The sequence below is a fragment of the Thamnophis elegans genome, chromosome Z (genome assembly GCF_009769535.1).
Source record: "Thamnophis elegans isolate rThaEle1 chromosome Z, rThaEle1.pri, whole genome shotgun sequence".
NCBI classification, from domain to species: domain Eukaryota; kingdom Metazoa; phylum Chordata; class Lepidosauria; order Squamata; family Colubridae; genus Thamnophis; species Thamnophis elegans.
The window spans coordinates 50,638,316-50,665,122 of record NC_045558.1 but is presented as its reverse complement, the minus strand read 5'-3'; the positions used below and the strand labels follow the sequence as shown (position 1 = coordinate 50,665,122).

General features: G+C 37.9%; 1 protein-coding gene across 7 annotated transcripts in view; it reads right to left on the bottom strand.

The window, feature by feature from the left end:
• The window catches only part of RBMS3 (RNA binding motif single stranded interacting protein 3), a 538,131-nt gene that overhangs the window by 162,494 nt on the left and 348,830 nt on the right, over window positions 1-26,807 (bottom strand). For all 7 annotated transcript variants that reach the window (XR_004256904.1, XR_004256905.1, XM_032235699.1 and 4 more), the window contains exons 5-6: window positions 21,355-21,512; window positions 10,998-11,077 (exon numbers count right to left, since the gene is read on the bottom strand). Coding sequence is in view for 5 of the 7 variants with exons in the window: in XM_032235699.1 (XP_032091590.1) it covers window positions 10,998-11,077; window positions 21,355-21,512 (238 nt within the window). In the remaining 2 variants the exon portion in view is untranslated. The remainder of the gene's footprint in view (window positions 1-10,997; window positions 11,078-21,354; window positions 21,513-26,807) is intronic.

Genomic DNA, 26,807 nt, shown 5'->3' with positions numbered 1-26,807 from the left:
CGCCCCTCAGATAGGGTCCGCAACTTGGGAGTCCTCCTGGACCCACAGCTGACTTTTGAACACCATTTGTCAGCTGTGACCAGGGGGGCATTTGCCCAGGTTCGCCTGGTGCACCTGTTGCGTCCCTACCTGAACCGGGAGGCTCTCACAACAGTCACTCGTGCCCTTGTGACCACTAGGCTGGAGTACTGCAATGTGCTCTACATGGGGCTGCCCTGGAAGAGTATTTGGAGACTTCAGCTGGTGCAGAATGCAGCCGCGTGAGCGATCGTGGGTGCGCCTCGTTTCACCCACGTAACACCTATCCTCCGCGAGCTGCACTGGCTGCCTGTTGATCTCCGGGTGCGCTTCAAGGTGCTAGTTGTCACCTACAAAGCCCTTCATGGTATTGGATCTGGGTACTTGAGAGACCGCCTACTGCCAATTACCTCCACTAGGCCAATAAGATACCATAGATTAGGCCTCCTCCGAATTCCATCGGCCGGCCAATGTCGGCTGGCAACTACCTGGAGGAGAGCCTTCTCGGTGGCTGCTCCGACCCTCTGGAACGAACTCCCCATGGAGATTCGTACCCTCACCACCCTCCAGACCTTCCGCGTAGCCCTTAAAACCTGGCTGTCCCGACAGGCGTGGGGCTAGAGACCTCAACCCCACTCGAATAGTATGATTGTTGCGTTTTTTTTAATGGTGTATTGTTTTTATGTTTGTAATCTTGTTTGTCCCCACTCCCCCTGAATTGTGAGCCGCCCTGAGTCCCCCCAGGGAAAAGGGCAGCATACAAATAAAGCAATTACAATTACAATTACTTCCTTAGTCTCAGGGCAAAAGCAGGTGCCAGGCTCCAGGGAGACGATGCTAATAGCCTTTTCCAAAGAGAAAGTGGATCCTGAGAAAAGCCTTCATGGAGAGATTGGTCCTCTTCCCTTCCTCTACCCCCACCAATCTACCGGATCTGTCATGCAGTGCTTATTGCTATTACTGCTATTATGCCCATGACAGATCTGGACAGATTGGGGTGGGTGGAGGAAAGGAAGAGGACCGATCTGCTCTCCATGAAGGCTTTTCTCAAGAGCCAAAGCCTTTGAATCAAGCCTGATTGTATCACATTCTAGGTTTTTAACTTCCCAATCTAGTGAGTAAAAGCCTTTGTGGAGAGCAGATCGGTCTTTTCCCCTTCTTCCATCTCCCCCAATCCACCCAGATCTGTCACACAGCAAAGAGATACAGTAGCTAGGTGCAATAGCAGCAATAGCAATAAGCATTGTATGACAGATCCAGGCAGATTGGGGTGGTGGTGGAGGAAGGGAAGAGGACCGATCTGCTCTCCATGAAGGCTTTTCTCGGGACGCTAGATTGGGGAAGTTAAAAACCAGAGGGAAAGAGGAAAAAATAAAGCACGCAGAGAAATATTTAGTGATGCCCTGCCATGGGAGGTGTAGAGAAAAGTGGATTTGAGATCAATAAAATCCTTACCCTTTAGGTAAGATTTAGGAAGATTGAGCTGTTCAGTTTCAGAAAGCCCACAACACAGTGTAGCAACTTCTTCCAAGAGCCCCCCCCATCTTCCCCCAGGCTTTGCAATCACAGCACAATCTCCCCTCCCCCATGAGTAGAAATCGTGCTGCATCAGCAATTTAAGGAACCTGCCTTTAACAACCTGCCTTTTCTTGAAGCTAAGCCTTCCGAGTCCAGGTTGTCGAGGACATTCGGCATGTGACAGGCAGGAATTCTCTAGGTCAGGCGGGAGTTCTTTTTTAGCCGCAGTTCAGGACAGGCCTGTTTTTTCACCTCCCAAACCCCCCACGCATCACATTTTTGCACTCCCCATTCCCAAGAGCACTTTGCAGGCCTGCCAAACTCTCTGCATGCCCTGTTTTTCACAAAAAATGGGGTGTGCAGAGGCTTTGGCAGGCCTGTAGTATGCTCCTGGGGAGGGCAAAGACTTTTTTAAACAATTAACTCTTGAAAATCTTGGTGCGTCTTATACTCTGGTGCATCTTATAGTCCGAAAAATATGGTATTTGCCTCAAACACTAATCTTTCCCAAGCACATAGAGAATAAAAGCCTGAAAGGGAGATATTCTTCTACTTTTAATTTGTGTTTGGAGTAGGTTAGCAAGGAAACTTTAATAATATTTAGTTGACTGTGATTACAGGACACTGATTACATAGGATTTCCTTTCCAATCAACAAATTTTAATAAAAGGTATAAATCAGTAACTTGATTAGTCAAAAATGTGCTACTGGAACTCTTTTTTTTTTTAAATTACTGACATGGCTCTCTTCCTACATTGCATGGAGAATCTTACCCGGATGAATATTTTAACAAAACTTTTTATTTTAATTAGTTTTGTTTTGCTTTGTTTTCCTTAAGGCAGTAGTTAAGACCATGTAGAGAATTAACATATTGTATGCTTCTATAATGTTATTCAGTAAAGAGACACTATGGATTTGGAGATTACCCAAAATGGTGCACAAGAGGTTAAACAGATGGATTAGTTTTCCTTAAATTAATTCTATTAGACAGAGGAGGATACTCCACAGAAGAGAGTAATTACTCAGAGCAGCTATAAGGTGATAGAGCTGCACTTGTTATTTTAGGCACTAAAGTTGGAACCAAAACTTCAAATTGCACTATATTTTACTATCATAAAATAAAGGTGGTCTTTCTCCCCCTATCCAAACTTTCTCTAGTTGTCCAACTCCAAAGGCTCTGGAAGCCAGTACAATAAGGAAGTCAGATATGAATTCTTGCAGAACCTCCAAAAACTCCTGTGGAAACAGTCTGAGAACTATATGTCCCCACTGGGAGCTACCTTGTATGGGCCATGTCGACCTCTCCACAGCTTGAGAAAAATGCTTGACAGTAAGCAGCATGAAACATATCCTTGGGTCTTTCTGGACAGTGGAGGCAAATGCAATATTCCCCAAGGTTGGCACATCTTGGGAAACAGTGCAAAGCAGAATTAATGGGTGGCAGCAATAGTAGAGTTGAAGCCCTGTAGTGGTGGCAGATGGCTGAGACTGCTGGAGGCCTGAGCCTCTACTTCACACCCAGTGATGTAAGTCAAAGGAGAGAATATGTAGGTGGAAGCTACAGTGCTCTACCATGGATAGGTTGTGGTTAGTTATAGTGCCATAATTGTAAATGTGAGCACATTACTATGTGCCCAAATTCTGATCAAGTGATTCTTGAGGCACTGCAATGTTTGTAACTTTGAGTAGGGGTCAAAATTCCTTTTATTCAGCAGAACTGTAATTTCAAATGCTTGCTGAACAAATAGTTGTAAATTGAGAATATCTGTATGGCATGATACAAACCACCCCATTCTATCCAAGCATCATGATGCTTGCACCTATGTACACAAGGGACAAAATTTACGTTTCAGTTTTTGATAAAATCATGACTTGCTCCATGAGACTTGGTGAAGAGCTATCAACAGATAGACCACATCCCAACTTCACTGGATTGCATTCTATACTTCTGCACTAAGAAAGACAATTAACTAAAAAAAATGATAACCTTATGGGAGACTTTGCCAATTGTTCTAGGAATTGTGTGCTATTTCAAATGAAGCATTTATTCATTACAAATCATATTTTTATTACATAACAATATTTCTCTATATTATGGCAATTACTCAGAAAATGAAACTTTTTAGGGAGAAGAAGAGATAGCATTTTTTTGTTACAGGCATGCCATTAAAATGGCATGGAAATAGAAATTCTTTTAAAATTTAAAATGATTTTTTTCTCATTTATTATCTTTCTTCTTTTTAACAATCAGCAAAGTCTTCTTCTAATCTAGTGAGATTTATGGAGAAATGTCCAGTATCCTAAAATGGAGTAGACCGCTAAAAGAAGAATATTCATAATGATGAAAAAGAAATGACTTAATATGACATTGCTGATTTACAGTGTCCACGGGCATTCACAAAGACCCATTAGGAGTTATTTTTAAAAAAATGTAACTTCAAAAGATTAGGCAATCGGGGAAATATCATCCAGTTTCTATTTGTAAATATTTTATGATTAAAGTGCTGTACTTTAAATTTCAAAATGTTTTAAAGTGACTTGAAAGCTAAAGTGAAAGGGACAGGGGAGACCAGGGGTGGGTTCCTGCCAGTTCTAACCTCTTCTATAGAAGAGGTTCCACAAATCTACAGTGCCATTTAGAATCGGTTCCAGCTCCCTCCCTCCCTCCGCCTGTCCACACATCATCAAGATCATCAAGATGAAGAGCAAGAGGAGAAATTCTGGGAGTTGAAGTCCACAAGTCTTAAAGCTGTCAAGTTTGAACACCACTGAGGTTTTTTGCTAAAGGATTAGGGATGCAAGGGTCTTGTAACTTGACAGCTTTAAGACTTGCACACTTCAAGCCAGAGTTCCTGAGCCAACATTTTGGTTGCTAAGCAAGAGCATTGTTAAGTGAGTTTCACTACATTTTATAAGTTGGCCACACCCACCCAATCACATGGCTGGCAAGCCACTCTCACAAAGCAGGCCACACCTACAGAAGAGGTTCTAAAAATTTTTGAAACCCACCACTGGTGGAGACTGAATATATTGTGCAAAAAAAAAGGGGGGGGGGAACAATTAGAAACTTCATGCTTAAATTGGAGTAATTGTTTTCAGTATAAAAAGTTCATGAGACAATTGCTCTAAGTATACATATCGCTCTGACAATTTCAGACACTTCTCTTACCACATGGAGTGTGTTCCTGTCATCCACCTGATGCACCTCGTCCCTGCTGTGGGCTGCTGTTGCCACCGCTCGGCAGACCCACCCACCCAAAGGAGGTGAAGCAGCCAGCTAGAAAGGCTGAGTAGAGGTGGTAGAGCACTCTTAAGCCCAGCTGCCAAAAGTCAGCCACCCTGAATGGGGAAAGCTGAATCCCCATCAGTACAATGGCTGCCCAGGCCCAGCACAAATATGAGGGGGAGACATGCGATACTGGCTGGGCCTGGGCAGCCATGGTACTGATGAAGATCCGGTTTTCCCCACTCATAGTGTTTGACTTTTACCTGCTGGGCCTGGCCATGCTCTACCACTTCAACTCAGCCTTTCCAACTGATGGCAAAAATGAGATGGAGTAGGTGGGTTGATGCTGTCTGACCAACTTCCTCAACTTGTCTTGGCCCACGGAAGCAGCAGTCACCATGGCAAAGGCACAGGTGGGAGGCACATGGTCTGGCCTGCTGGATGTGCTGGGCAGCTTCTGCCCATTCCAGCCATGTAGAATTGAGTAGGCATTTCTGGAAGGCTGCATCATGTGCTTCTCCCCCTCCACTATGCCTGCTGCCAGCCGCAGCTACACATGCTTCTTGGACCAGGGCCAGGAGGACATCTTTCCCTCATGCGGGTGCACCCACACAAACTGGGAGATGTGAGTGGAGAACTACACAGAGGCAATGATGGGGAAGAATCAAAATTGGAAACCTCTGTCCAGACCCTCTGACAGGTTTTTAAAAAATCCTGCTGACCAGCAGCTTTCCTTTTTGCCCATTCTCCCCTTCATTGCATCTATACCTGATACCAAGAGAGAAGTTCTGTTTCTGACCCCCTCTGGCAATGCCAGAAGCCACTGGCACTCCCCCTCCCAGCCACAGCAATCATCCATTACACATGGCAGACAGAAGTCTCATGCTACTAAAGGTCCCATTCCATCTCCTTACTATCTTCTTCCTTCCTCCAGGCTCAGAAAGGGATGAAGGCAGGGGGATAAATTGGCAGCGTGGCCCTCCCACACAAGGGTGGGGTGCTAACCTACAACCTGATGGCTGCTATCTGGGGCAGACTGGCTGCCATGGAGAAACAAACATTAACTTGGGAGAATGCAAGTGGTGGGTTTCTACTGGTTCAGCCGAACCGGTAATGATTTGGTGGCCTGGGATGCTGGAACCAGCAGCTATCCAGGCCTGCCATGCCCCTGAACCAGTTCCTCGGTCAGTGCCATCGGCAGCACCATTTTATTTTTCACTTCTGTGCATACACAAAACAATTTTAATTGTACTACTCATGCACGTAAAGTGCACACAAGAGCGAACCGGAAGTAGTGCCTGCTGGCTCCCACTCCTGGAGAATGCAAGTGAAAGAAACTGAAACGGATAGAATCATCTACCTCTGCTCATAGGAGAGTTTAGTTTATTTCCAGTAGGATCAACAACTAAAGATTTGCTACTTCTGAGATATGTTATTAAGGCACCTAAATCCAATTTCCTATTAGCTTCAGGTGCTTGAATTTAAGCATGATTCTCCTAAGAATAATGATCGGCACGGATTTTGAATTTTGAATTATAGCAGGATTACTGAAATTGGGCATATTAGGTATATATATATATATATATATATATATATATATATATATATATATATATATATATATATATATATATGTGTGTGTGTGTGTGTGTGTGTGTGTGTGTGTGTGTGTATGTGTGTGTGTGTGTGTGTGTGTTTGTGTGTGTGTGTGTGTGTGTGTGTGTGTGTATGTATGTATGTATGTATGTATGTATGTATGTATTTTTGAATGTCTTTCTGGAGAAATGGCAGGTTGAAGGCAGCTCACCCACAATTTGTTTGAGACCCAGGCTGGTTTCCTAAGGCCAGAAGTTTCCTAAGGAGTGATATGGGAACAACAGGATTCCACAGGATTAACTTAGTTTCTTTTATTTTTATTGATTATGTTTTCATCAAAAGTATGTCTTATATCAAAGGAAATCATTCTAATGACTACCAGCTTTTGTAATGCTTTGATGAAGAATAAAAGGAACTAATCCCATGTTGAATTGTCCTGTGACTTGTTCCAAGTTGGCCATGGCAAGTTATTCTGCAATGAGGTGGCCGTGGTGGTTCAGCTGTGGTGAATTGGCTATGGCAAGTTGGCAGCAGAAAATTGACTATGGCAAGTTGTCCTAGATTTGCAAGGAGAATTCAAGAAATCAAGAAATCTCCAGACAACTGCCACTTGTGAGAGAGTTGTGAGGAGAGATTTCTTCAATGGTCTAGTAAGTTGCCAGCTGAGAAGCTGTGGTAAACAGATTTAGATCTGGCCTCCCCATTTCTTAAACATTTTAAGTAACTGACTAACTTCAAGTTCAAGAGAAGCTTTCCTCAATTACATAATTCTTTCTGTCTTGGTAGCTTTCAATAGCTCAGAACAATTTTGAATTTAGGAAATAGTGATCTGGGACTTGGATTTAAAACAAGACAAAGATTTGGAATTTAATTTTTGAGGGCAGAACTACCTTTTTATTAAAAAAGATTGAAACTTACTTTTCAAAGATTGATGTTTGAAGTTTCTTTTTATTCTCCTTGCTAGCATTTATTTTTTGTGGGAATTTGCTATTTCTGTGTGCTGATATGTTTCTTAGTACTACAGTACTATAGTACTACACTATAACACACAACAGTACTATACTATAATACAGAGACGGGGTGGCTCAGTGGCTAAGAAGGGTTGGCAATTCAACAGTTCGAATCCCTAGTGCTGCTTAATGGAGTGAGTTCCTGTTACTTGCCCCAGCTTCTGCCAACCTAGCAGTTCGAAATAACATAAAAATGCAAGTAAAAAAATAGGGACCACCTTTGGTGGGAAGGTAACAGCACTCCATGAGCCTTCGGCGCTTAGACCACAGAGACATCTTTGGACAGTGCTGGTTCTTCGGCTTTGAAACGGAGATGATCATCATCCCCTAAAGTCGGGAATGACTAACACATATGTGCGAGGGGAACCTTTACTTTACAACAAAGAACAATACTACTACTTTGACATGAGGAAGGACATAAGTGGAAAATAGGTTCAATGCAATGAAATTCTATAGGCTGAATTAAATCAGTTCACTGCTCCTTTTCTTCTTCTCTCATTTTCTTTTTACTTTTTTGCCTTGGCTTACTATGTAATATAGTTGTAATGGATTTGGGATAATTAGGATGTATGACATAAAAGAGTACAGTTACAGTAAACATTGGAAAAGAATAGTGATGTATAAAAAATAAATCAGATCTTTAAAAAAGAAAGGAACACAGTTTATCATCTTAGTTCAGCATAAATCTTAGATCTAAAGAAGAACCAGAGATTGGGGAAATTTCTTATTACTTATTTCTTGATCAAATCTAAAATTAACCCTTGGAAAGTGAAACAGATGATGTGTCCTGGAAGTTCTCTTGAGAAAGAAATAGCCAAGTGTTATTTTCTTTTTTGTTTTCCCCTGAACATAATAAATATAAGCAATAGCAACCCTTTGAAAATTCATTCTATACAGTATTGGAGCTTTAAAAAGCTTCTCCTGGCAATACTGAAAACTATTATAATGGTTTAGATAACACATACTGTATTTCAAATCATAGATATAAAATTTCCACTAGGAGACTTGTGGATAGTGAATGGCTTCAAGAATTTACTTAAAAAGTTTACAAGTTTGCCTGTGGTTCAGTTTAAAGATACAATTATTAGGAATACCCTAGAGACAAAAACTGAACTCCATTTTCTTTATTCTTTTACTGCTGCATATGTATCAGAAACCATATTTAATATTAACCTTATTATCAACATATTTAACATATTTAACAGGCAGCAAGATGACTTGCATATAATCAATCAATCAATCAATCAATCAAATATTCCCCAATGCATATATTTATATACCATTTTTCCATAAGAGGAATCCTTCAAACTTAGCTTGTTTTCCTGTTTATTAAAATGTTTAATATCTTTAATAAATTTTCCTTAATATTTTCTGTCTACATTATTGCTATTGCTCAGCTGTATCTTTGCTATTTGCCATTCTTCTTCCCAAAAACACAAAGGAAATTTAATCTTCCGTTTAAAGTTATTGTAATGAAAATTTGAATCAGGAAGTCTTAATGTTAATTAGACAGTAATTTTTATTTTTGTTATAAATGCAACTTTTCAATCTCATCTTTCTTGAATTTAAATTTTTAATAAAGGGGTTGGAAATATTTTTTGGAAAGAGGTTAGTGTTTTTTAGATTCAGACTCCATCTAGCCCCGTGATGGTGAACCTATGGCACACATGCCACAGGTGGCATCCTGTGCCCTTTCCATGGGCAACTGAGCTGTTGCTCCAGATCAAGGTTACCAGGACAGGTTCAACTGGTCATCCAGTCTCTGCTGCGCATGCATGGGGGGCAGAGGGCATGCAGGGGACCACTCACACATATGTGGGGGTGGGGCACGCATTACACTTTGGGGGGTCGGGCACGTACGTTTGCACACGCACTTCGGGCACTCAGTCCAGAAAAGATTCGCCATCACTGATCTAGCCTCTCTTCATCAAACAGTTGACGTTCTAATGCAATGATGGTGAATCTTTTAAATACTGAGTGTCCAAACTGCCTATGTGTGCACGCCCAAACTGAAATGTGCAAGAGCCCACGCATGCACAGATATGCACAAACCCATGCATGCATGGAGTGCTTCTCACTTAATGACATCAAACAAGAATTGCCATTGCTAAGCAATGCAATCATGTGATGTGGTGCTTTATAACCATATCACGTAGCAATGACAATTCTGGTCCCAATTCTGAGTGCTGAGTGCTAACTGTATTAATATTTTTATAATCATAAGATTAATGTAAATCAACATTTTTTCCCACTGTTTTAGTCTTTAGAAAATACTAGCTGACTATTTCATTGGAAGTATAAAAGTGCAGGGTTATTTGCTCATATGATATAGCCTTGCCACACTAACCTTCTGTTTTTGTTTAATACTCCTTAGAATATTAATATCATTTATAAAAGAATACTTGGTTTAAAAAAGTAGAATGGATTCTGAATTATAGATCAAATTTTTGGAATTTATCATATGGAAAATTAAGGATTTTTTGAGCATAGGTATAGCAAAAAAGATTATTCTTTTATATTAGAAAAAACATGCCACTCTAGATTTACAATGATAATATGTGTTTGTTCTCTACTTTTAAATTGGCTGTCTACTGACCTAACGAAAACAAAATATTTTTTCACCATGACCATCAGAGATTGTTGATGGGATTGGTTCCAGGCATTTTGCATAGTTTTTTTTATGATAGTTTTAAAGTTTTAACTGTTTTTCTGGTTATCTTTTTATGAACTGTAACCCACCAAGAATCATTTTATTGGAGAAATGAGTAACATATAAATTTAATGAACAAAAAACCCCACATTGTTTAAAACCAGACCAGAACTGCCTTTTATGTATACATTTTTGCCTTTTTTTCCTCTTCCTTAAATGTTTTTCTTGTACATCTTTCCTTGCCCCCTTTTTTCTGCATATTAAATCAAATTTTAAAAAAAACATAAGCTACATCAAAACAAATTAAGTATTCAGGAGGCAGGTCTGAATACAATAAACTAGTATCAGCTAATATTGTACAAGTATTTTGATTTAACATAAACTAAAAGTGACAAAAAGCAAAAAGAAAACTAATTAGCAGAAAAAAAGAAAGGAAAGAGATCTAAATAATATGTATAATTACATAAAAAAGTAAGTCTATTTTTTCCACTGAAGAATAATTAATTATTTTGTATTGATGCTATAGCTTTTTTTTTGCATGTCACTATTAATTACAATTGTATTAAACATTCAATGTTTGAACTAATAAATTATATATAAAAGTTATTCCAGTTTTTGGTTTAATTTTTAAAATCAAAACATTTTGAGAATGCCTTCAGGTTTGGCAACCAATAGATGTCTGTTCTATATAACAGTTTACCTGATTTATATATAGAAAATACATGCCTAATAAATGTAAATTCATAAAATTCACATCAGTTATTAAATACTTGAATGATCAATACTTTATGTGAGGAATAGGAATGTATGCAAATTGCTAAATTAAACATGTGACAACTTTTTTTGAGCTATGGATAAAACAAGCAATAACTCCTAACTATATATGGAAATAGAAATGTATTCTTTAGGACCTTGCAATTCCAAAATTTCCTCCTTTTATTGCTATTTGATTGAATGAACAGTGGAAGACAATGCTTACCTGGCACACCTGGTGGTGTTTTCAGGTATTTTCCATTAAAATGTTGAATTATAACTTCACATTTTTCAGTAGATTCCATTCTGAAGAAGAAAAAGAAGTAATGCTGGTCATTATTACTGAACAACAATTTCATTTTAATATATTGGGTGCATATAGTGAATTCTAAATAAATCCGACTAAGTCAATGCAGATGATACCAGATGAAAAAGCTGCTGTATATTTTGTGCATTTAATGTGGAAAAGAATTACAGTGGAAAAGAAGGCATCATTTGAATAGGTCCACTTCTCAAGTTTTAGAATTAATAGGTCTCAAATATCAGGGCCCAATAGCAATTCATTGGTGTCAGAGTTTGCAGCAATCCAGCACACAAGTAAATAATTGACCAGGGTTCATTTATAGAAGAAACTTGTTTAAATACAATAATATGAGGCATGATGCATGTATCCAATACTCATGCAGCTCTTGCAATGTGGTAGCAAATACAAGCATAAGATATAGAAGCAAGGATCAGAACTAGAAGTCACATAAGCAGGAGAATCACAGAAGCTACTCTTATATATGTACAGACCAGTTAAGGCAAGCTACCCCCAGGCTTCGAGCTGTCTCACATGGCTCACAACAGAACCTGTTTCTTAGTCACCAAATAGTTCCCATTGGCTGACTTGTTATTATGGCTATCCCAGTTCATAATTTCTTACACACTGACAATTGGCAATACATACTGTATGCTTTGTTTACATAGGACTTAATACCAAATCTTTAAAATAGAAGATTCACAGCTGTCAAATTATTCCATTCTTACTAAATATTGATATAATGTTTTAAAGAGCTGTGGATTTGTAAAATCTTGTATGTAGAAATGACATTAAGAGACTTGAAGAAGAGCCATAATTAAGTAATAATGTGATTGTGGGATATTATAAGAGACAGTTTAACCCACAGAATGTGGGTGTCGCCATCATTTCAGAAGGGACTCTTTCTAGGGTTTTTTGAGCTATAAAGGAGATGGAAGAGAAATGCATTTTCAGCTATAATTGCAATATCAATGTAACCTTGTAATAAAGTAGAATTAGTTCATCTGAGCAGGCATCAAATCTGGGTTTTCTTACAAGACTGTTTTTATTTTCATGTGAGATCAAGTAATGACGTTGTTAACATTTCATGAATTCCACCATGTTTCTTTGGAGAGTCATAAACTGCCATAGACAATATTTTAGAATCCCCATCTCCACTGATGGGGTAGAAGTCTTTTGGATGAATTCAAGTGGATTTGTTGCCATTTAGCATGAATGTATGTATGCACATATTTCCATATATTGTTCATATACATAGGCATACATCAGGGGTGGGTTGCTCTCAGTTCACACCAGTACACCAGAAGGGGTTCATCAAATTACTGTACCTTTTAGAATCTGTTCGTCTGGTGGGACAGTACTGGAATGCTCCCTTCCACCTGTCCCCCCTCGCTTTCCCAGCCCATCCGCACCATGCTTTTCCTGCCTGCTGCTCACTGATTGGCTGTCTAACCAATTGCCCGCCTCTGAGAGGCAGTGGGGAGGGGCTTTCTCGCACGCCTTCTTTCTTTCTCCGAAGATGTGTGACAAAGCCTTCCCCATTGCCGAACATGTGAACTGTGAAGGAAGGAGGCTGCAGGCTCATTTGCCTCAGCTACGCAATCTCCTTTCATTCTCCATCTGCCTCATTCACTCGTTCGGGCAGCAGAGAATGAAAGGAGGTCGCGTAGCTGGGAGCAAATGAGCCTGCAGCCTCCTTCATTCCGTCCTTCCCTCAATGCCCACCAAAGCACTGCTGCCACTCGGCTGCTGTTGCTGCCACCATGCCCCCTCTGTGTGCCCGGCCTCCGGCCTGAGTGGTAGTGAGCAATGGTGGTACGAGGTGGCTGGCGGCAGCTACTGCTCCTGGGCTAGCTGTGGGTCACGCTGCTCAGTGGGCAGCTCCCTGACTCCCCCACCTCTGCTGCCACTGCTGTGCCACCTCAGCAGCAGCTACTCTCGCCTGCAGAACTGAGGCGGGGAAGAAGATTGAGAAACGTGGAGCCACAGACTCCCCCCCTTTTCCCCACCCCACAGCTCGCCTCCTTGGGTGGGATCAGGGTGCGCACAGGGTGAGTGAAGTTTGCAACCAACTTTAAAGTGAATGGGGCTGTTTGTGATTAAATGGGACAGAGAACATAGAAGGATACAAGTGAACATGGAGGTAATCTAGTTCAACTACTTCCCAAGGCAGGAGTTCTTCCTTCTCTTTGAGAGCTGTCAGTGGCAGACATGAGGGAAATGTGGTGTGTGTGTGTAAGAGAGAGAGAGAGAGAGAGAAAGTTGGAGATGGCAGACATGAGGGAAATGTGGTGTGTGTGTGTGTAAGAGAGAGAGAGAGAGAGAGAGAGAGAGAGAGAAAGTTGGAGATAAGAAAGAAGGAATGAAGAGAAACAAGGAAAATAAGTGGGTGAGAGGGACACAAGAAGGAAGGAAGGAAGGAAGGAAGGAAGGAAGGAAGGAAGGAAGGAAGGAAGGAAACTTATGATCACAATTGAGCCCAAAATTTTGGTTGCTAAGCAAGAGTATTGTTAAGTGAGTTTCACCATGTTTTCCAACTTGGCCATGCCCACCCGGTCACATGACCGCCAAGCCATATATATATATGTTGTGGCCCAGCAGGATCCAGTTGAGCTGCTGATGGACTCGGATAGCAAGGAACCATATGAGTCTGCCAGGGAAGATGTGGAGGGCCCTGGCAGGGCTCAGACTCAGAGCAGGGACCAGAGAGGCTGGTTGGCCACCAGGAGGTGCCTGAGGCATGGAGCAGTGGGGAGGATTGAAGGCAGTTTGTCCCTGACGCAAGATTAAGGAGGGCGGAGAAACAGAAGCAGCAGCTCCAGAGGCAAACTCAGAGATGATAATTAAGCCCAGGTGGTTGTGGCTTGGCCCCTCCCAAGAGAGTACATAAGTGGAGAAGTTGGGAGAGGACATTTGGAGGACACAACCATTTGAAACAGTATTGGAAAACTCTGTCTGTCTTGTATCCATGCCTGTTAGATTTTGGATTGCTGCTAACTATTCTTGCATGTGAATCTTGTCTGGGCCTTCAGCCAAAAGAGTCGATAACTCCGTGATTAAAGAGTGGCAAACACCCAAGCCTGTGTCTGGGTGATTCACAGGTCGGAGTGTCAGAAAAACTCTCTCTCTCTCTCTCTCTCTCTCTCTCTCTCTCTCTCTTTCGTATATAGAAATTTTATCTATTTATTTATAAATATTTTTCAAATAATTCAAGGGAGCAAACATATCCAACACACTTTCCTCCTCCTATTTTCCCACATCAACCACCCTCTGAGGTGAGTTGGCTGAAAGAGAGTGGCTGGCATTCATGGCTAAGGCAGGACTTGAACACACAGTCTTCTAAAGATTGAATTGAATTATTTATTTGTCAGTGCACAACATATGAACAATGAGATTGGTTGAGTTCCCTCAGTGCACACCCCTCCCCCAAATACAATACAACTCACAATGAAGACAGAAAATCCCATACCCAATAAATTACATTAACAAACACTCAGTCCTATTGCACCAGTGTGAACATGTTACACATTGCACCGGCCCTACAAGTCCATTGTACTATGTAGTTATGATGTTATTTCGCATTCAGGAGTCTGACAGCCCATGGATAGAAACTGTTCTTCTGCCTGTTGTACAGCTGGCTATGCTTCTATATCTGCTTCCTGATGGGAGGAAGGTAAATAGTATGGGTGTGAATCGTCCCTGAGGATTTTCCTCACTCTTCCTCACTCTTCTAAGACAGTAAACCCTAGCGATCTCATCTAGTGGTATCAGGAGACAGTCCACAATGTATTGTGATGTGCTCACCACCTTCTGTAATGTTTTTCTATTCGTGGTTTTTCTATCCATGATGCAATAATACTTTCTATTATGGACCGGTAAAAGGAGGTCAACAGTTGTTGTTCCATCTGTTTTTACACAAGACTTTAAGAAAATGGAGTCTCTGTTAGGCCTTCCTGGTCACCTGAGTCATGTTGTTTTTCCAAGTAAGGTCTTTGCTGAGATGGACTCCCAGAAATTTAAAGGAGGAGACTCTCTCTACATAGCCACCCTCAATGTAAAGTGGGGCAGGTGCCTCTTTCTTCCTCTGGAAGTCCAACACCATCTCCTTGGTCTTGCTGATGTTCAGGTGCAGGTTGGTTTTTAGGTACCATGTGCATGGTTTTTTTTTATTATAAAGTTTTTTATTTTTTCATTTTCATAACATATAATCACATGTATAGTATTACATAACCAGCATCATATTGTATTATTAAATGTTTACATCAATTCATCTTAGCAACAACTCCAATAAACCAATTATTGGCTCTTCTGCTCTCCATATACCATATTTGTACTTTTTCTATTACTTTCTAATCCCTCTCTCCTCCCCCTCCATACCTCCTTTCTTCCCTCTAATCCTTCCCTTCTCAACTTCCCCTTCCTCTCTCCTCCTTGCTCCCCTTACCACTCCTCATTTCTCTCCTCCTCTTCCCCCCCTTGCCCTCTCTCCTATACCTCTCTTCTTCCCTTACCTTTCTCCTCTACTTCCCACCATCTTATTTACTCGGTGTATTTCAGCTTCTGAGCAAGCTCCATTTTATGTTGATGGTATTTATACATATTTAATTTTTCTCCTCCTTTTTAGCAAAAAAAGGGTATAACAGAAAAGAATACACATATAGTCATTATGCTTTTAACCCCCCCGCCTAATTTTAGTCAAGATGTAGACCTGGTTACAATTCCCAGATAGTCTCATCATTATCTTTATATAGTTATACATCCTTACATGCCCCAATTTGTGATTCTGTCTTTTTGTCACAATAATTTCCTATTGTAGGTATATTTCATATTCCCTCTTCATTTTTCTATACCTTGAATTAGATTACCCTTAGTTATCTCTAGATGTCAATCTTCACTGTTCAGTATTCATTATAGTTCCCTTAATGTATTATATAAAATAACAAGCGGTAAACATCTCACTTTGTCATCTTAAAGGTTCTATATATGTCCATGTTTCATAAATTTTGACCCATGCTTAGTTGTCCTTCTATTGTCATATTCACTCAATTGGCAACTCAATTTAATTATCCATGTTAAAAAGGTGAATCACAAACCTCTGCTTTACAAGCTTCCCATAGTTTCATATTTATCTATATTCCATATATTTTAATTTTTATTTAGCTATCTTTCTATTATCATATTTAATCAGTTAGCAACTCCATTTTATTATCATATTTAGGAATAAAGCCCTTATCTTGACCCAGATTGTTGGGGGCAATATGCTGACTCTGTAAACCGCTTAGAGAGGGCTGAAAGCCCTATGAAGCGGTATATGTCTAACTGCTATTGCTATTGCTATCTTAATTGTATATTTTCCTATATAGTAGTTTCTAGTTATCTGTTTTTCCTAGTAAGTCATTTGTTCCACTTCTCTATTCCTATCTTCTTCCTTTTCTTTATTTTGACACATCCACTCCCTTTAAATTTCCCCAGGTCACTATCAAAAGAATATTTTACATTTCTCTTTGTTGGGGCATAATGTCCTGCTTCAATTTTCCTTATGCCTCTAACAGCCTCCAAAACCACTTTTGTCTACTTTTTTCCCTCCTTTTGTCGGGACACCTCCCCTTTTCACAATTTTCCCTACACCATTGCTGGGACAAAAGCAGTTTTTTGTCTGCTTTTACACTTCTACCCCTTCAATGTCTTGCCCCCCTTCTTCTTTGAGTTCTTTTTAGCTATCTGCTTCTCTGGATTAAGAATTCTAATTAGGCTTGATTTTACTGATCTATGCATATTTTTCATAATTTCACATAGTTCTTCAAATTCCCAGTTTTTCATGATGTCCAGTTCCAAAGTTATAGTTAATTATACAGTTATGCAGTTCTTATTTCAGAGTTCTGTTCCACTTTAAGTTTATCTGCTTCAATTGCTGTGGGGAAAAAAGATAGGGTCATCTTAGTCTTTTATTCTACCTTAATGTCCAGCTCCAAAATTGCAGTTAGTTATACAAATCTTATTTCTAGATTCTGGTCCATCTTAAATTCAAGAAGCTGGGGCCATCTTAATCTTTTGCCAAGTGAAAAAAAGGAGGCAGAAGAAGAAAGCAAAACAAAACAAAAAAACCTTTGTATTTCCCAGTTTTTTGATTCTGTTATTATTCTGTTATTATTCTTTCCCTTACAGGGTCTAGTCTCTTGTAGCTGCTCACAATATATTACTTAGAATAAAGTTGCAATGAGTTATATTCGGGTACTCCTCTTTGCCTTCTACTTTCCAAGTTTTGATTTATGGCAGTTGGTTAATTAAAACTTCACGCACAGTCAAAGTTAGGTTATCAGTTATCAGTAAGAAGAAGTGCTTCTTTTCTTCTTCTTCTTCTTCTTCTTCTTCTTCTTCTTCTTCTTCCTCTTCTCTTTTTTTTTGAAGTTAAGATATATCAGTTGGAAAAAATAAAACAATAAATCTTTCAGAGTGTTTGGTTTCTTTTTCAAATCCAAAACCAAGTTTAAAGTTTATATTTGAGTGGGTTTGTCATTTCTCTGCTTTCTCCTCTCTGTCCAAAATTGTTTCGAGTAAATAACTTGGGGGGTGGGGATGGGGATGTTTCAACCCTCCATTTTCCTTTCCTTCCTTCCTTCCTTCCTTCCTTCCTTCCTTCCTTCCTTCCTTCCTTTCTTTTTGAAAAAGTCCCGATCTGACCATCAATATTATTTATGTTCTCAAGATTTCTTTTCATTTTCCAGGTTTGATTTATGGCTGTGGGTTAGATAAATTTTATTACCTGCCTTTCATCTCTTCCATACCCTCTTGTTCCTTTTGCTTTGACAAAAAGTCAGCATCTTGTCAGCCATATTATAGACTGTCACCCTGACTCCAATTCAAAAGACAAATCTCAAACCTGCGAGGGCTCTGTTGCCTCCCCCTGGGTCTGATGAGATGCTGTCCTCTTCGCGCCCCCCTCCGGGGGGGGGGGTTTCTGATCCAAATGGATCTCAGAATTGGTTTGTCAGACAGGGGTCATGTGAGGCTCTTGAGAGCCCACACCCCCAACATCTGCCCACGTGCATGGTTTTTGAACCTCCCCCTTGTACGCTGTTTTGTCTCCTGCTTTCCAGACTGTCCCTTAAACACTAGACCTAACTGGAAGGAAGGAAACCCACTATTTTAGTTGTTAAAGAATGGATTCAAGATATGTTTTCTTTATTAATTTTTGTTATGTCACCATATGCAAAAAAAAGAAGATGATGAAGAACCAATATTTCTATATATTTATTTATATTTATTATCTATTTAAAAAAGATTTAATAGTAAATCCAACAGCAGTAATGTTGTAACAGTAGATTATTTTTGTCTTCTATAATTTCTTCCCTAAATTTATTTTAATCACTGTGTGATTCACATAATTTTTTATTGTACTATCATTATTTTTTTATTATTTTTATTATTGTAATTTCCCAATAAATTTTTTACAAATCTTTTTAAAATCTACTATTTCTGAACAGGTAAAGAGATATCATAAAAATAAACAATGTTTGATTTAGTATCTCTTTCAGGATAACTAGTAAAATTGTGTATCCAGTAGCAATAAAATTGGTGAATGCATGATTGCCAGAATTTCCCTTCATTTTCTTCTGTTTTCCATATGAGTTTACTAAAAAATGCGTTTGTGGAGGTTAATTTAAGATATATGACATGAGGAAAAGAAAAAAAAATCAATTCTTTACTTTTGACTTTTGCAGACAAGCATGTATTCAACTGTACTACAGAGTTAAATCTTCTTTTCTTGCAGATAATCATACACAACACACACCTGGGGAACAAGGAATCTTTTGCTATTTGAATTACGTTGGTGACATGCAATTATAACTGAAATGTTCATATAGTCAACATTGTGATTTTTGAAGATTTGAATGAGGCTTTTGTTCTTTTTGTTGCTACAAACAGAAGGAAAATTATCCTAACTATATGACTGATAAAGCTAGTTCCTCTCTGAAGAAAAACAGTATATCCATTGGAATGTGATACATAGTTATATTATACAGTGTAAAAAGACATCTTGAAGAAAAATCTCCAGCATTGCTTGCCCTCAATCTTAATGTGAATACAGAAAAACTCTCTATGAAAATTATAATATGTCATCTTCTCTCTTCTCCAGATTCTGTTAAATGGATTTCAGTTGAAAAACCTGGCTTCCAAATGCAAGTTAATCTTCTAGATCCAGATCTCTAGCTAGCAAATTTTTAGTAAGGCAACTTAAATTGTATAAAAAGAAGAAGAGCACTTCATCCTTCATTTATTTGAATGCAGACAATGTTATCTCAACATTTTCTGTTTGTTTGTTTTATATCAAGGAAGAAAGATGAAGTTGCATTGCCTATTAACTTATGTCACCTTATTAGCATAGGGGAAGCTCACGTTACCCATAAAGAAGTAAATATTCTGCTTCATACAAACAGATGAATGAATTAGCTGTCAACTTTCCCTCCACATCAAATATTTCTTACCATGTGGTGTTTTTAAAAAAATATTTTTTAAATCCAGGATGATTTTTATTTTGTAACGAAGGTAAAGGCAGAATTCATACAAACAAAATGTCTGACTGGCAGCGCTTTTGATGTTGATTTTCAATTGATTCTTATTTCTTCTTTTCAGAATTATTCTTGAATCTCAAGATAGTTGCAAAAATCATAAAATTAAATCTAAATTTACCTGAATCAAAACTAAAGAAAATTGTGGAACATTTCAAAAATGCTGTAAGGAAAACTAACACATATGTGTGGAATAATAAACTGAGTTCCATATGTAACAAATTTAGAAGGAAGAACTAGCAAATGATTGGAGAGAAGCTGGATGTATTTATTCATTACAATTTACCTAATCTAATGCTGTCGTACTAAGTTGTACAGAACATTTTTTTAAACCAGACTATCTCATCTTTACTAATTTTAAAATAGATTTTTTATGAATCTTGATATTGCCTCTGAATGCCAATTTTGAAGAAAGGATACCAACAAAAAGAAAGGAAGCTAATATGCCATGATTTTCAAAGCTGATTTTATATATGTTTTATTACTAATGTGCTTTAATTGTGATATATCTCACTCTTATTTATTTTGCATTAAATTTAGTTGTATTCCCCAGGATTTACTTAAAAGATGTATTGGGAATGTCAGCATATAACACTTCTAACCCACAAAATATACAACTGCCACTCAGATTGTTACAATTGTGAGTGTTACCCCTAATTATTTTTTTATATCTTAAAAAATTTTGTACCCTGGAAATGTAGAGGAAATCCTCGAAAATTGACTGAAATTGTGAATGTAACTCTGAGATCAGAAGTGCATATAGCACTTGGAAGAAGTGCAATGTCTGGCATGAATAACTTCTGGAAGAGTAAAGACATCGGCCTCACAACCAAATGTAGATTAGTTAACACAATAATTTTTCCAATTGCTATTAATGGCTGTGAAACTTGGATTGTGAAAAAGGCAGATAGGAGAAGGGTGGATGCCTTTGAACTGTGATGCTGGAAGTAACTATCATGTATACCGTGGTCTGAAAAAATAACAAAGAAGTCCTAGAATGAACCTCACCAAAAATATCACTTGAAGCCAAGATTGCCAAATAGAGACTGTCATACTTTGGTCATGTCATGAAAACGGACTCATTAAAAAATAATAATCAGTCAAGCTGGGAGTGATCTGTGAAAAAAGGAAAAGAGGCCACCTAGCACCCACTGGCTAGGTGCTATAAAAGATAACACTGGTATGACCATGGTGGATCTGAATGAGGTGATGTGAGACAGAGGGGCATGGAGAGTGCCAAAGGCCAAGCACGACTGAATGGCTGACAACTATGATCCTGGAAAACCCCATTTCAATTGGCAAAAGTTTTATTGAATTACTTATTCATTATATTTTACATTCATTTTTCCTATCTACTTTTTTCAATCTTAAATTAAGAAATAGCTAGCATAATCATATACACATTTTCAGAAAGAATGACATTTATTTCTCTTCATGTTGAAACTAAATTGCTATTTAATTACACCCAGTTATTTTACTATTATTTGACTAAATAAAATAAACTATTCTCAAGAAGTGATTTTTCAATTTTCTGGAAAAGATGTATTCATACATTTAGATAAATTTCTTTTAGTTACTTGAATTATTTTGCATGTTGTATGACTGCAAACCCTTTCAACAATAGCAAATATAGTCTTGCTACGCAAAAATAAATAAATCTAAAGAGAAAAGTAAATAAATTCCAGTACGCTAATAAAAAATCAGCTTTTTACCTGGCAAATCCAACTCCTCTACTGATGCCATTTGCATCTCTTAATATTCTGGTGGAAATGACATGTCCGAAAGGTTTAAGCATATTCTCCAACTCTTGCTCATCCATGGACATGGGCAAGTTTGAGATGTAAAGATTTGTGGGGTCTTGTTCTTGTTGCTAAAATAAAAGAAACAGTCCTCTTAGACCTTTTTCAGCTACGTTATGTCACAAGAGACACAAATATAAACCTTTTTAAGAGAAGGAAAGAGGTCAACTTTATATATTATCTTACAGGTGAATATAAATCCTATAATAAATGTTATAATTCAAAATAGATTTAGTCCTTTAAACAACACTGCAACTGCTTTTAATAACAATTTCACCAATGAAGAAACATATTTATAGGCAAGCTTGTGATCAGCGGATGAGTTGCAAACCATACATTGCTATGTTAAAAAACTAAGATATTTTATGGGTTAGTGTTTGGGCCAAACAAAAATTAGCAAAAACTAATACATGTAGTTCTTGGTTAATGACCATTTGTTTGGAAACCATTCTAAGTTGCAAGAGTGTTGAAGAAATCGTACTTATATACCGGTCCTTCTATTGTGATTCTATTGGCAGATCTTTATATTTTTTATTTTCCATTTTTTCAGCCCTAACACAATACAGAAAAAATCTGTTTTGGAATTGTCAAATGCAATGTGCACTTTAAATACACACTATAAAATTACATTAATTTTTCAGTTTTTAATTTGAGCAAATATCAAGAGTATCCTTAGATATGCTACATATTACACTTGTTTTAAACATTCATTGATTTTTTTTCAGCAATGTTTGATAGTTGGCTGAATTTTCTTCTCATGTATGTCAAATTAATAAATATAATCCACTTGTTACTTTTATGACATTTTCAAGAGGCAAAGTAAATCATAGACGATTGTTTGACTTAATTAAAGTAGATTACAATAATACTTAAGTCAAATATTAAACCTTGCTATTTGTGGAGAAATCCTCACAATATACAGTATTATGTTTGAATCAGATTTTGAATCAATCTATCATAATATAACAAGTGATATTTTGAAATATATAACAATGCAATTAAATTATAACTATGATGTCAATATATTTAATAGCAATAAACTAAATATATAAATTCACAGCTGAACAGATCAGGTCTTCCCCTGGAAGGTAATAAATAGAGATTCAGAAAGTTATCTTATAGAGTAATACCAAGGCTATCCATGCAGCATCCCCTAAACTGCATAATCGAATTGGGTTTCTTAGTGTCCTGAAGAAAGCACATGAAAGCTATGTAGTAAAACACTACTAAAATATGTACTGACAAACAAACAAAACATGAACAAAAAATAAAACAAGGTCATAAAATTCTTGATCAATCCCTTATGAGACATGATTTCCCTCTTTAGTGCTTACTACTCTCAAATGATTATGAACTCATCAAATGTTTTAAAATAACACTATTATGGAACAAAAAATCATTAATTAAGAAAGAATATGAAGAAAATCCTGAGTTTTAAGAAGAATGTCAAGAAATGCTTTTTTCTTTCTTTCTAGATAAAACAGGCTTCACTCTAAATGCAATAAACATATGATGGGAAGTATTACAGGAAACTTTTAACACACAGGTGAACCAAACAGTATGTGGTCTTCTGGCAGAAATGATGTGAATTAAAATTAATTTCATCAATTTCAGCTCCTCAGGTTTCTCATTACAGGTAGATTAATGTATAAAATATCAATTTTATTTTACTAATTTATCAATTTACCAGTCTGGATCATAAGGTGTAGATTATAATTATATTTTTAAATATGCAAGACAAGTAACATATTATGTCCAGTGTTTTGGTTATATAGCTGTTTACAATATGGAAATAATAATATGGTATATATGGCATGTCAAGATGAATAAACAACTATGAGTATATAAACATGTTTCATTGTACTATGGTTATGTGTGATAATGAGAGGGAGACTAATAGAAGAATTAGTTATCAATAGCCCATGATACATTAAATAAAATTCAGGGCAAATTGCTGTATATTGAACAATGTATGTTAAATTTAACTAATAACTTTGAATCAATAAAAATAATCTGTTCTATGCGTGCTATTTCTAACATGCCTTGTAAGAAACCACCTTAACCAAAACAAACAAAAGTCCCATCTGGAATGTTTGAAAAAGAGACTTAGCTAATATAACATTAATCTAATTTTTAGGTCATCATGAAATTTAAAAAATATAACAATGTTAATTGTCTCTTTCACATGATCATCTCTGCTTAGACATTATGTAAAAAATTCTGGGCCAACAAATCTGCAAAGATAATTTGATACAGACAAGTAATAGAAATCAAAATACAGTTAAATATTTATAAAGTTTACAGAACTGTCATGTAATTGAAAGCCACAGTAGATCTTATTTTCTTGTGATATGATTCTATATTCTATATATATATTTAAAGAATATATAAAGAATGTGACTTTAAATATATACCTTTCACCCTGGCCTGGCTGATAAGGAGTCGAGCTCTGTAGCTCAATGGTTAACACATCTGCCTAAGAGGCAATAGAGCACAGGTTCGATTCCCAGCAAGGGTATGGCTAGCTGATGAGAGCTAAATAGCTTGAAATAGATCTATACTAGTCTCCCTTTATTTATTTATCAGCACAAATATAACATACACGCACACGCACACACACACACACACACACACACACACACACAGAAAGCCAATATTTTTGCTGTTGCCTTTGTTACATTTGTGTTGTATTTGAGCTGATAAATAAATAAAGGGAGACTAGTATAGATCTATTTCAAGCTATTTAGCTCTCATCAGCTAGCCATACCCTTACTGATTCCCTGTATGTATGTATGTATGTATGTATGTATGTATGTATGTATGTATTCATCAAATGACTTGATGAAGAATAGCGTAGGTGAGCAATGGCAAACCTTTTTTGGCTCGCATGCCATAATGGGGGGGAAGCGCAGTGGGTCGTGCATGGGTGTGCCATGCCCATAATGCAATGTGTGACTCCCCAGTGTGAATGCTCACATGACAGCTGCGGCCCCACATTTTTTCATGTTTTTTTTCACCCTCCCCAGGCTCCAGAGGCTTTATAGGAGGAAGGAGGGCGAAAACAGCTTCCCCCCCGGTGACTTCTGGTTTGTCTGTTGGGTCATTTTTCATCCTCCAGAGCCTTCAGAGAAGCCTCCAGAAGGCCCCTGAAGGCTCTGGAGGCCTTAAACCGGCCCTACGAGCAAACTAGAGGTCTGTTCCTTCTGGTTTGCCCGTAGGGCTGGGTTTTTGCACTCCAGAGGCTTCAGGGAAGCTCCTGAAGCCTCTGGAGAGGGGGGCTGTTTTTCCCCTCCCCAGGCTCCTATAAAGCCTCTGGAGCCTGGGGAGGGGGAAAATGGCTTTAAAAAAGGCTGAACTCAGCTGGCCAGCGCGCACATAGGCTAAAGGAGAATCTGCTGCTATTATTTTTTAAATTATGTAGAAAATGACTAAAATAGGAGTTGACCTCCAGATTTTTTGAATTGCAGTTCCTCAAACCTATATCATTAATGATGTAATCTAGAGCATATGGATATCATAAAGCTGCCTATCTCTGGATTACAGATATAACAAACTGGTGTCCTTCTTTCCCATTTGGGGACATAATCATGAACATTACTATAGTCAATGTCATGGAAAGCTACCAAGATATCATAAAAACAGAAACATATATTCAATTCACTGCAGATCCTTAGCCAAAACAACTAGCATATTTTTATCTTTAAACTAGCCTAAAAACCAGATTCAAAAAAGATATGATTAGAAGCAGCCTCTTTTTCTTAAACATCAGCTGTTTTACAGATAAAAAATCATGCAACATAAAGCCTGGAACCCGCAAAAACTCCCTGCTCATATGAAACTTTTTCCAGATAAAGTAATTCTGTGAGTCCAAAAAGAAAGACTCATAGAGACACACAACATGAATGGTAATATGTGAAGACAGCATGCAAAAATCTCATGCCAGATTCTCATCTCATGCCCAGTTCAGAAGCATCAAATTTGATGGAGGAGCCAACGTCGCAACGATACGGACGTGTGGTCTCGATGCCCCAAGACTGCAGCCGATATTTTTGCTGCTGAGTGGTCCAATCGGACCTAAACCATCCCACAGAGATGGTGAACAGGAAGAATACATCTTGCTGATCTCAGGGACATCTCAAAGTCCCTGATGGATCCAAGAAAAGTTCTTCAAGCTGGCAACAAAAAATCCAACCATTAGCTGATAAAGTCTGGGCGGCTTCAAAACGGAAGGATATAGAAAGAAAAAGTGTTTCCAGCTGGTGAGGAATTTTTACCGTTTTAAAAGAGACTGCCTATAAAAAACTTAGTTAATTTAAATTTGAGAAGAGAGGAAATAAGCAGCAGAATTAAGCTTTGAATAGTTTTGGACAGGGGGTTATCTTACTTTTTAAATGCTATGTTCATGGATGGAATTTATGCAAGCCTTTTAAACCGAAGGGATTAAGTTTTCTTTTTCTATTTTTTTTTTATTATTATTCTTTGTAACCTATGGACTAAAATTCTCCTTCACTACTGTGGGTGTTTTTTCCCCTTTTCTTCTCTAACTCATTCAAGAATTTGACTTTTTGTTAACTTGGAATATAAAAAAGATACAAAAGGAAACGAAGAAAATTGTAAAAGAGGGAAAGAAAAACACTGCTACTCAGAGGCTGGAGTTTGTGTATTGGAAACAAAACACTCTTACTTTCCTCTCTGATTATTCTGGCTTGGCACTTCAAGGTCTCACTGTTTGTTTATAGAGAGTGACAAGAAGAAAAGCATACAGATGTTCCTTTGAAGTATATCTTTAACCAGAGAAAAGTGAAAATAAGACCTTATTGTGAATTTATGCTTAATCTTGTAAAAACCTTTCAAGCCAGGGCAGCTGTGTTTGTCAGCTGGAGTTCACAACTTCAACAGCAGAAAAAAAATTTAAGCCTGCAAAAGGTATTGTTAGACATTCAGAAATTATCAAATATATTTGAGAGAATGGAAAAGAAGTTGGAAAACCTAGAGCATCTAACAGTAAAACATGATGAAGAAATTGGAGATGTTTATCAAGTGGAAAAAGTGGAGGTTAGAGTCCTAAAAACCGAAGAGAAAAATGACCATAAATCCGCTGATATCTATGGTGATTGGTTTGTGTCTGGAAAAAGAAAGAGTGGAACACTGAAAGAGGAATTAAATGGAGGGGAAATTTATCCCAGAGGGCAAAATACAGAAGAAAAAACAAAAGAATTTATGGATTTAAAGAGAGAAATTTTATCAGCAACATCATTGATAATACCACTGATAATTAAAGATAAGCTGATTAAGGAAACAGAAGAAGGGCATCGAAATTACATGAGAGACTTAATAAGCAATGAGTTGCTAAGAGGAGTCCATAC